This window comes from Notolabrus celidotus, chromosome 19 (genome assembly GCF_009762535.1).
Source record: "Notolabrus celidotus isolate fNotCel1 chromosome 19, fNotCel1.pri, whole genome shotgun sequence".
In the NCBI taxonomy this organism is placed as follows: domain Eukaryota; kingdom Metazoa; phylum Chordata; class Actinopteri; order Labriformes; family Labridae; genus Notolabrus; species Notolabrus celidotus.
In genome coordinates this window covers 26,049,614-26,061,782 of record NC_048290.1, presented here as the reverse complement: position 1 = coordinate 26,061,782, position 12,169 = coordinate 26,049,614, and the positions used below count along the sequence as shown (strand labels likewise).

Sequence of the window (12,169 nt, the reverse complement as noted above, 5' to 3'; positions counted from 1 at the left end):
TCCCCTCGTTTTGCTGTATCTGTGAGATTTACTTTACTGAGATTTACTCCCACACATACTCTGACACAATCCTGTCAGAACCATGACGGAAAACAAGGGTCTCTACCTCTCTCTCTCTCTCTCTCTCTCTCTCTCTCTCTCTTTCTCTTGTCTTTTCCTTTCACTCTCTTCTTCTCCCCTTTCCTGCCCTTTCCATTTCCCTCACCGATAATGAGCAGATAATAAGCTGAGTGGACTTGGAGATGGAAATGGCCCTCTTGAAATTATGCAGAAAGGTTTTCAGTAATATGCTTTACAGCTAATAATGAACCATGTTATATAACCCTCATCAAAAAGCAGACTGAAGAGTTGCTTTTACAGACGCATCAAATCTGTCCACTTAGCACTGGAGTTTGTGATACTAGACGTGTTCGCATGCATTAATTAGCACTAAACAGACGTGTGGAAAGGGACAAGACTCCACAGATGTTTCGTGTGGAGAAAGCTCTCACTGATGTTTCAGAGCTGTGATTGTTTATTCCCACACACTTTCATTACACCCACATCTTGATTCATGCTTGTCTAAGACTGAGCTCTTGCTGTGAGCACAGGTAATTAAACGTTTGCACATATACCTTTTATTATACTGAGTCATGGGGGCCTAAATACAGATACAGTTACCAGCCATCTGCTTAAATGTGAATTTTGACTAGGCTCACAAAGGGGTGGAACATTTCCGGTAAATTTCCATGGGAAGTTAAGCTGGGGAATTTGGGAAATTTTCCAAATTGGAAACTTTCCATGGGGATTATTATGGGAATTTAATTTATAAGCAGACATCCATCCAAGATAATACAATTAAAACAGATGTATTTGTAAGTAGAACTTTATCAAGTGTTAGACATTTTATTGAACAATCAATTCTTTCATTGAAGAAGAAAAACAGGAATGTTGAGTTACATATTACTCATCCCCTCGACCCAACTCATTGAAAGATTAACAAAAATGCAATCCCAACAAAGTCCCATTCAAAATGTTAAATGAAAAGAGCTGCTCTCCCTCCAAAAAAGTCCCATTCAACATGCAAATAAAAAAGCATCTTCCCTCAAGCTTCTCAAGCCTCTGCATTTTAGCTGAACCCTTTCAGGCAATGGGCTCTTCCTGGGCTCTTCCTAAGTTCCTTGTAAGAGCCAACCTTCAATTCAGTTAATTCCTGGTTTTATTCAACTTTGAAAATTCCTGGAATTTTGCAACTCTAATCTTGACTTTGGTTTATAGTTGTGGAATAAGGATGGTAAAATAAGTAGAGCAGATAGAGACTTATTAGTTTTGTTCAACATGCATGCACAAAAAACAGACTCTCAGTAAAGTCAAATTTTGATTGCAAAGTTGTTCATGCTCCAAAGTGAAATATTAATACAACAACAGGATGTTGTGATTTGCTTAATATGGTTTGAGCTCCACACATATAACATTATTTTATATCTGTTATGTTGTAACCCTAACCCTGAAGCATGAGTACATCCTACAAAAATTCAAAGCTAAGTGAGAAGGGATGGGCATCGAGATCCAGTCATTTTTGCCACTGTTTCGAAATGGCCTGCTACATACTACCTAAGAATGTAGTAGGCAGTACATACTGCGTTTGAATTTAGTATGTACTGTAGTATGACTGGTCTGTTGGATCTGTGTTGCAGTATGCTGAGCCAGACGTCACTAGATTTCCTGTTTCGGAAAGCAGAAGTAAACAACGGCCAAGCTGATAGCGAAACTGATTCTTTAGCATTCACTAATGATTTAATAAGTTAAGAAGTGTTATATATGGAATTTTATTATTTTCCCAGCACCTACAAACTGAGTTCTGGAGTCCCTGAGCTCCCTTGTCTCGTAGGTTCCTCTGAACTGCCGTAGATGTCCTCCTGCTGCAGACGTTCTGGACTCCAGCTGATACAGATGTGCTGGACTATCACTATCACCTCTCTCTTACTCCCCTCTATCTGTCTTTCAAGACCCAACTCGGTCGAGGCATGATGGCTGTCTAACATGAGTCTGTTTTTTTCTAACGTGACGGTTCAGAAGATATTAAGATTACAAGTTTTTGCCCAAATAAGGACATGACTGACGTGACTCCCGGTCGGGAACACATAGCTATTGGCTAGGAGGCTCAAACGCCACCTCTTTACGTCACACTACACCTGGTTGAGTTCCGCATTTCCAATATGGCTCCCGCCGTTGATTGGCTTCAAAACAGCTCTCAGGAACAGATGGGTGACATCAGGGATACTACGTCCATATTTTATACAGTCTATGATCAAGAACTATGAAATAAAACAGGAAACACAAGACTAGCCTAAGAAACACAAGAAAATACAAAAAGAGACATGGATCACTAAAACACACAAGGGTGACAAAGGATAACAGAATAAACACTGGGAGGAACCTAATCTAAACATCAACTCATGACAGGTACATGATTGGTCGGTACTGAAAGCACTGTTAAGCTCATGGACAAACGGCGCTCCTGTCTGAACTTGATGTTCATTTTTAATACGGGGCTATATAAACCAAAGCTGACAGCAGGCCAGAAAGCCAACTAGTAATCAGATCATCACAGCTAACTACTTGTTTCTGTTTATGGTTCTAATAAATAGTTTTGAGCATGAGAAATATGCTCGCCCGTCTGTTTCAGCCGAGCCCCCGTGTGTGTGAGCGTGTGGGGGTGAGGACACTCAGATGACAGGAGACAACAGTGTTTGAGATTGGTAGAATAATTTAAGACAAGAAGAAAATAAACATTTTACTGAACAGAGTGAGGGATCGTCATTATATCATCTCAATATTGATTTAGCTGAAAGGTGGTATTATATATCTTGATATTTTTTTCTGTAAAAAGTTTTCCCATTTAGCTTTCACATTTCAAATAGACTATGTTGTGATCAATCAGTACATTATTTTAAATGCTTCTTACTGTAAACACTCTGTTTACTGAGAATAAAGCCTGGCATCTGTATTTTTTAATGAATTGATTCAACAGTGCACTCACCAATGACCACATGAAGTCTGTGACTGAAACACTTAATCCTCATGTTGAGCTGCACCTGTCCGACATTACTCGTGTAGTCGATTGTTATAGCAACCAGTCCTGTAGGGCTGAGCCTCCAGCTTGTGAGGGCATCCCTGTGTGATCTTCGGGAAAATAGCTGGTTTAGAGACTCTTCATCTTCCAGTCTTCCATGAACACACTCTCATGACTCACAGGTCTTACTGGACCATTTATTGGTGGTCAGCGTGAAGTGAGACACTTAAACATGCCGTGTGGCGAGGCTGACTTCAGTCCCAGTTTCCACTGACTAATTTCAGTTCAGATAGTGGACAGCTTTATGATGTAATCCTGTAATTCACAAGAAGATCTGATGTGTCATTTCAAAATAAAAGACACTTGAAATGTAGTATAATTGCAATAATTTTGTATATTTTATATATTTTCAAAGATTTTTTTTTTTTGAATTCCAGTTTCCATTGACTAATTTCAGTTCAGGCTAATAGAAGTAACAATAACAGCAGTCTGCAAGAGAGGCTTCTCAACACAAAACAGAATTTAGTTAGATGTTAGAGCAAGCCTGCACACTGATACTGTGGAGGACCTCCTCCGAATCAGTGTTGAGGGGCCAGAATTGATGGATTATGATGCCTGGCAGGATGTTAAGCTGTGGTTCTCTCAGGAGAAGAGGGTTAGGAGGCCCCACTATAAGAGCTGGCCCCTCTGAGTTTAATTGCAGGGGGTGAAGCAATGCTGATATTAAGTTAAAGTTATGCTGCTGTTAAGTTAATTTAAGTACAGCATTTATGGAAATTAAAAAAACAGAACACATGTAAACTAGGGGTGCAACAATACGTGTATCTGTATCGAACCATTCGATACAGTGGTCACGGTTCGGTACGCCCTATGAACCGAACGATACGCAGCTTTATATTTATTTGATCAACTCCTGACGAGGCGCTCTGTGCTGAAAGATCAGTGGATCTGCACTGACTCCTCTGGTCTGCATTGTCGAGCGCAGGTCCACTGAACTGTCACACCTCCTCCCACATTCATTCAGTCCAAGCTGGTCACGTTTGTTTTAACTGTGCTTCATATGGAAATATATATTTCACCATATGACGGTCTGCTGGGTTCATATGTTCACGTATGTGTGTGTGAGCGTGCGCCCGCACAAGAGGGAAGCACGAGTGATCCGCTTTGGTTGCAGAGCAGAGTTGTTCCGTGGTCCTCTAGTGATGCTAGTCTGGATGATATGTTTTTAAAGTGCATTTATGCATTACTTGTGGTCTTATACTGCATGCTCTGTAGACTTCAGCCTGATACCGGACAGTGTTTTCCTGCAGTTACATCGGGGGCACACCTGTCGGGTCCCGCCCCCCCTTAGAAGTCAAAGCAGAAGTGATTTAAGGTTCCCTCTCTCATAGATCAGGTCTATACCTTGTTCTTTTATGTAACAGACTAAATATCCTTATTAGGGATGACCACAATTAATCGATTATCGATTAATTGATTGTTAAGAACTTACTCGAAACACGCATTTTTGTTATCAATTTTCCGCCACGTGAAACAAACATCATGTGGTCTCATATTACACTCAGCTATCAGGGAGGTGTTTTAAGTTTAAAGCATGTATCAATGTAAATCAGTTGTTAAAGGTGTTGCGCACAGCGGAGACGCTCAGCTGGCGGCTGCGGCACGCGTCAGGTCTCCACGTGCGCTTTTTAAAAGAGGATCAATACAAAACTGCTGCCAACAACGACATGAAGGTTGACAACTTTAAACAGGATATTTCCCTCCTTTGGATACTGAGGCAACAGACAGGTGGGAAATTCAGGTACACTATGTTTGCACAGCAGCAACATCAGAGCTGTCTGAGCTTTTCTGCAGCTGGATAGTGACCCGGTTGCGCTCCCGGCTGACACCTGATTGAATACACGTTTATTTTTCTCAATAAGAACGAGTAGACAGCAAACTGGACACTGCGAGTCTGAAGTATGCTTCTGTTAGTAGTCTCAGGCTTCACTTTATAAGACTATGTCCGCGTAGAATATTTTAATGAGCCTGATCGTTGATATTCTGCGTGTCAAACATGTACCCGTATTCAATCCCGTCAGTTATATGCATTTTGTTGCTGTAGAAAATATAATTTAGGGGGAAAACAACGTATTTGGCATTGTTTTTGACATAAGAATAATAATGGTTTTTTTTTTATCAATTAATCGATAATTGATCATTAACATTTCCAAAAATCGATCACGGAAAATACTTAAAATGTACATCCCTAATCCTTATGTTATTTATCTTATTTACATGACGGGATGTCATTTCTGTCTCTACATGGTCGCACGTTCACAATTCTTGGAAATTTCTCTTTTTCTGTATCGAAAACGTATCGAACCGTGACAAAAACGTACCGAACCGAACCGAACCGTGGATTTCTAGTATCGTTGCACCCCTAATGTAAACACATGCATGCTGGTTGCTATGCTTTACTTTTATTTTAAAACATTTTTGTTATGTCTTCTTTTAAAATTATATAAAAGACATGACCTGTTCTGTCAGCCACTGCTTGTTGCAGACAAACTTCATATTCACAGTAAAATATTTAGCAAATATCATAACTCAAGCCACTGTCAATCTTTACTTCATACAAAACTACGTTATGCCAATTAAGACAACTTTTCATCAGCATGCATGGCCATGCTGTACCCCCCCAAAAAAAGGGTGCGACCAAATCATGTACTGGTGTGACCAACTGAGAAAGTTGGTCGCACCAGTGCTACCAGTGGAAAAGTGTAGAGCCCTAGTGTACATTTTTTGTCAGTACTTCTCTTACAAAGTAGGGATTGCGACTGGAACCTCGGGTCATGGTTGTTAGCAGCTGTATTATGCCGTCCTGTTTCATAGTTGCAATGGGTAATGTCTTTTAGGCTTAATGGGTACCAGAAACCAGTTCCAGCTTGGAACCCAGAAACATTTTTTTCTTGTAATCTTGTCAATATAAGAAAGCATGAGACTCTGCAGATCCATCAAGAGCTGCAAAGTATGAGTAGATCTGTGTATTTACTGTCTTATCTATTCATTAGTTTTTTGTCTAAGGCCATTCAGATAAGAGCTGGGTCTGCAGGGTTTTATAACATTTGTTCAACTATTGCTCAACATTTCAATAATGATGGGACCTTTGTTGTATAAACAAATGTTGGAGTGTGAACATTAGCTTTGATTTTACAGTCCTGGTTGTCGTATTGCTGTTTGTCAAGTTTTGCACGTACCTGTGTTTGACGTCTTTTCTGATTCAAAATCATTTCAAAACACAGAAGTCATGTTTTTTGTGAATTGTGTTTGTACTGCTCTTTACTCCTTCCTCACTCATTTTCCCTGCTGACCCCCACAAATGACCAAAAATAATCAGAGGGTGTTTTTGCTGTTCTATGCAATTCAGGAAAGGTCTTGGGATATGCTTACTACCCCTGTTTATATTGCACTAGTAATGAAATTCCCATCAAGGTCTCTGTCCCAAATGAATTTGAATGTGCTTAACACACTGAATGTAAGGTCCAGCTGGGGTCACTCAATTACTAAAAATGTGATGCATCATAGAAGAAGCTGAGTTTTCTGTCCATAGAGAGGTTTCTGGAAAGAAAAGATGCATTTATGTTCATGTTCTACATGTGCTCTTGTCACTTAGGTACTGATTCCCCCTGAGGTTCTCATCTGATGGATCAGTGGTTGTCAGTCTTTGTGAAGAGGCACGATGTTTCCTTGTCACGTCAGCCCCTGGCCCTCTGCTGAGCCGCCGGCTTCCTGCGGCAGTCATGCACCTCAAGCACAGCCTTCACAACCCCTCCCGGATCTGCTGTGCAGCTGTCCTGCTGCACCTTTAAACGCCCACTCTGAGACGCCTTCTCCAGACCCCATGGAGTCCCTCATCGTTGTTACCGAGTATGAACCCAGTAGAGCGCCTGGAGAGGCCAGGGAGGAGGAGGTAAGATGAGACAAGTACAGGTATCCCTGAAATTGAATTCCTAGATTATCTAGTTTCAGGTGGACGGCTTTAAGAACATTTGTTGTTGCATTAAAATAGTTTTCCAGCAGCATCTTAAGTGAGTGCTTTGTAACCCAACTTATACACCAATAAGCAAATAAAACACTCTCATCATGAAACCATCAATTGATTAAAAAGTGTGTTGGTAAATGTAGAAGAACAAACGTTGTGTTGGCAGGGCGCTTCATGTGAAGTCTCTGGTTGTATGGTTCATCTCAAAATGTATGATTTTCACTTAAGACTGGAGTCTGACATCAACAAACTAACAGATCTGCATTATACTCGTCTCCTCTTCTATGAAACATCAGTACCCTGACTGCACTGCATTATTATAATCTATAATATGTTATATGTGGGTCGAATCTCTTGCCCTTGTCCCTATACAGGGTCATTTTTCCAGTATTGAAAAATTAAAAGCTCTGTCTGTCAATAAATCAATACTTGAGACAGTTTGTACAGGATGAAAATGTGCACAGACCATCCTAATGCATGACACATCAACATGTTTGGAGTGCTGAGAAAAAACAAAACAAAATAGCTTTTAAGACTTTGCAGGAACGTTAGCAATAAGACAAGTGGTCTGTCTTTCAGTCTAAAGAGATAAGAGACATTTGATTCAACCCAGAACAAATAAGTGTTCTCACTGCCAAAAGAATGAAGCCATTTAAATCCCTAACTGACCCCGAACATGGTCTGAACCATTCGATAACATTGCAGCCTCAGTGTGTCTTAGATGCATTCAGACTTATACTTGGAGCTGTCCACTCTCATTAAGATCACCCAGGATGCACGTTGATATCAGGTGTGAACAGGGTCTCTATGTCCTTGTTTTCTTTTATGATGGCATGATACATATCGATCTACAACATACATTCAACCCTTTTTCTTTCCAAGACTCCCTTTAGAATCATTAAACCAGCACTTTTGAGTTATGATTTGGACACCATGTAGGGCGTTAATAGTCTCAGTTTTAGATTATAATCTCATGCATTCATTTGTGTTTATAGATCCAATAAATAGATATTGAATGAGGAATAATGAGTGAGTTTTGTCCATTTAGATTCATACTAAAAACAAAACTTGTGTAATACAAAGTCGATACAAACTAATAAATGTTGGCAGTTATTTCAAATACAAACATTGATAACCTTGTTTATGTGAATGTTGAAAAATATATTTTTCTGCCTTTATGTCTCAGGTAGAGGACATGGACAGTTCTGAGACTCCAGAGCCAGCCTCCTCCGTGGCCGCCCCTTTCCGGGCGCCGTCCTGCGACCTGCTGTCCCACACAGTCGGCCGATCAGAGTCCCTGCTACCTGTAAGCCACGAGCAAAGGGGAAGGTTAAACCTGTCCGACAGAAAACTATCCCTGCAGGAGCGCTCGCAAACGGCAGCATCGCCCTGCAGCTCTCCAGGAATCAATGGGCGCTACATCTACCCGTCATTACCCTACTCCCCCATCACATCACCTCACTCCTCTCCGCGCTTGTCCCGGCGGCCAACTGTTGAGTCCCACAGTGTTTCCATCACAGACCTCCAGGTATGGTCCAGCCTTAAAAAAACCCAGCCTATCTTTTACTTAATCAGTGCTCAGTACACCAAATAAAACCAAAGGTTAGTTGTGATACCTCTATTATTAAATCTCTGTTTGTTTGTTTTTAAATGATCAGATAATGAAGTAAATAAGAGTAAAGAGCCTGTAGCTGATTTGATTCTTATTATTATAAGATCATTTGAGGTCTCTGTACTATTTAAACTGTGTATTTCTCTACAGACTTTCAGAGCATAAAGAATTATGCATGAGAGTAGTTTCTGCTGAACAGAGCCTGGCTCACCCAGAGGTCAACATCTGGTAGTAATCAAAATATCACGATCGTACTCGTCTGTATTTTAGTAAGCAGAACTCCATGTGTAATTCTCCTTAAAGCTGCAGCACACTGGTAAAGACCGTTTTGTGGGGGTCAAAGGTAAGCTTTCACAATTTCAGTAGATGTAGATCATAGCTGCTACAGATAGATGCAGAAAACTGTAGAAAAGTAGGTAGTGAATCTTTGAATGCAGCAGGCTGTAGAGGTCCTCTAGGATTTAGCTTTCATAGAATCACAAACTGTAGATTAGAAAGACATCCACATGGAGAAATTGTTTGAAGTCCTCTCTTCTTCTTCTTCTTAATATTCCCATTAAGAAACCAACAGTCATTAGAATCACAGGCAGTAATGTATTTTAATGAAGAGCTGGTTCGTCAGTGCATTGCTACTTGTTAGTGTGAATCATTCTCTGCCGTCTGGGTTCAGTTTGTTCTGAGCAAGGTCCCCATCACTCACTGGATTAAATCCATATTTCAACAGATAAATGAGGGTATGTTGCTCTTGTATTAAAGCCCCATGTGACAAGTTTTAACTGGTAATGAAACAGACAAACATGCTGAAGAAACAGCCTTCTTCCACAGCAACTATTCAAAATGAGTGATAGATTTGACTGCTTAAAAAAGCTAGGATGTGATTTTGTGTTAATGAACACTACCTACACATGCACAGAACAAGGTCAGCAAAGAGAAGTGGTAGACATTTTTTCCACAAGGGTGCCCCAAATCAATAAAAACCCAGAGTGCTTCACAAGAGCTCAAAGCTATGAAATATACTGTTGAGGTAGGGAAACACATCTTTTCACTCGAATGGTTAAAATGTAGGTAAAGTGTCAGTTTTTATGTTTTATCACTGTTACCTCTGATAAGTTATTTGTCTACATTTTTAGAAGTTTCACTTCAAATGAAATTTTCCTCAAATGACAAATTGAGCCGGGACAGTGATTGTAGATACATACTGGTATGTCAACAAGCAGAGGAAATGTTACTTGAGCTGGGAGGCATCAGGCTCCCTTGGGAACACTGGTATTCAAAAACACACTGTACTTGAAACTGGAATTCAAAACACAAAAAGAATTCATTGAAAGGATATGTCACAGAGGAAATATTCCATACCTTCTATGAAAAGATTTGATAAGAGTACTTATGATGTATCTAGGGTATCTAGCTAAGATATGCAATATGATTTCATTTGAAAAGAAACCATTTTCTCTTCTTCTCCTCTCTCCTCCCTCCCTTCTCTCTTCAAGGACTGTGTTCAACTCAACCAGTACAAGCTGAAAGATGAGATTGGAAAGGTACCATCAGAGACAACTCACTGATTGCTCCCTTTAACTGACTCTTCCATTTTCCTTCTCCCTTCCGCCTACTGCATGTCTGTCAAGTAGTTCACATCATCAAGGACATGCAGTAACAGCCTCTGATATCCTCTCTCCCGGCTGTCCTCATTTCCCGAAACTCTGCGTAAACCAGCAGGCCATGGGAGAGTTGGAAGATGGATGAGAGGCTGGTATAAATAGCGCTCTCTAAGGGTTGTGCAAGACTGGATACAAGTGTGTCACTGACTCTCTCTCTGTGTGTGTGTGTGTGTGTGTGTGTGTGTGTGTGTGTGTGTGTGTGTGTGTGTGTTTTAAAAAATGCACTGCATGTTTGTACATTTCTGCACATACATAGGTATATGTTGATGTGTGTTGTTTTGTGTTCAGTGGAGACAATTAGGGCCTTTTAGGGTAGTTGGAGAAGCCTCTGTTCTCAGATCATATCTGAGACTGTAGGGTGAGCACCGTGCTGCCTGTCCAATCTGCTCCCCCAGCAGGATCTGATCCTGCTCTCCCTATTACCCTCTTCTTTCCCTCTCTCTCTCTGTCTGTTTTGGGCATGCAATAATTCACACAGGCTACTAATTGTGCCTAGTTTTTTCCTGTGTGTGGGCAGGGGAGCTTGATAGCAGAAACCAGATCCAGTTTCCTTAATTAGCCTGAAATCAAAAATGAAAGGCAGAGAGAGGAAGAGATGATTTGAATTTCTCTGTTCTCACTTTGAAGCAGCTGGTACTCTGTTGGCGTACACTGTCAGCCCACACACTTCCCTTTTGTGTGTGTTTATGTTTGTGTATCTTACATTATTATTTTTTTCACATGAAGAATTGACAGCTGCTCACTCTCCGTTCTCTCTTGCTTTTTCCCCGCCCTAGGGCTCCTATGGTGTCGTTAAGCTGGCTTACAACGAGGACGACAACACATACTATGTGAGTTCATCATGCACATGTTAATGCAGATGTGAAATCATACTTTCAACACCATGTCGTTCACCTGGTACACACACACTGAAAGATACGCCTCATAATTGAGTGTGTTGTCACATGTGCTGGTGTGATTTTCAGTGAAAATGTCTCAAATTAATTGTGCCTCGCTGAGTCCTGTAATAGCACACCAGCTTGAGCTTTTCTGCTCTCTGTTTGTGATTATCGCTTCAATCCTCATTAAGCTGCCTGATATTGACAGACAATGACGGGGTGATTATTTTAATATTCCTCCCAAGTGACAATGCCCAAATGTCCCATTCACTGATTATATCATTGCAACAACAACAGAGGGCTTTGAGGCTGTTGTATTATTCCCAGAAATGTAGCTGTCAAACATTGAGCACTATATTTATTGTTGTCAGCTATGGTTATTGCTTATGAAATAGTCAGGGAGATCTCTGACTGGTTATTTTCTAGATATCTGTATTGCATGATTGAAGGCTGTACTGGTACTTAAAGCTCATTTTCACATGGTGCTACGTTCCTAGTTTAGGGTTAGGGATGCACCCATCCTACTTTTTAGGTCCCGATACCGATTTCCATACCTGGGCTTTGGTATCTGCATATACCGATCTACTAGCGGATCTGATCCTGGTATTGATTCAACAATCTCTATTTCTTAATGTGAGGATAGAATCATGTTTTGGCAACTTCATGCTTTTCTGACTTTGTAAACCAAAATAAAATAAGCATTTTTAAACTGACAGTATCATTATTCAAGAGATTAGAAATGTGTACCAGCAGTTTGCTGAGTTAATCTTCATTACCAACAGATATTATAATTCAACTGTAAACATCAGCAGTGGATAAGAGGAATTAGCACTGCACATGTTCCAAGTTCCCGGTGGAGTTGTTAGCAAAAGAAGCGTGACATGCAGCTAAACTGCAGAGCCTCTGTAGTTACCCTCCATCAAGCCCCGCTTGGCAAAAATG

At 40.6% G+C, this 12,169-nt stretch overlaps 1 protein-coding gene across 2 annotated transcripts in view; it reads left to right on the top strand.

Moving 5' to 3' along the window:
- Positions 1 to 12,169, top strand: part of LOC117831531 (calcium/calmodulin-dependent protein kinase kinase 2) — a 33,799-nt gene that overhangs the window by 4,479 nt on the left and 17,151 nt on the right. For both annotated transcript variants that reach the window (XM_034710257.1, XM_034710258.1), the window contains exons 2-5: positions 6,711 to 7,007; positions 8,266 to 8,607; positions 10,182 to 10,229; positions 11,126 to 11,179. In XM_034710257.1, the coding sequence (XP_034566148.1) occupies positions 6,777 to 7,007; positions 8,266 to 8,607; positions 10,182 to 10,229; positions 11,126 to 11,179 (675 nt within the window). In that variant the 5' untranslated portion in view covers positions 6,711 to 6,776. The remainder of the gene's footprint in view (positions 1 to 6,710; positions 7,008 to 8,265; positions 8,608 to 10,181; positions 10,230 to 11,125; positions 11,180 to 12,169) is intronic.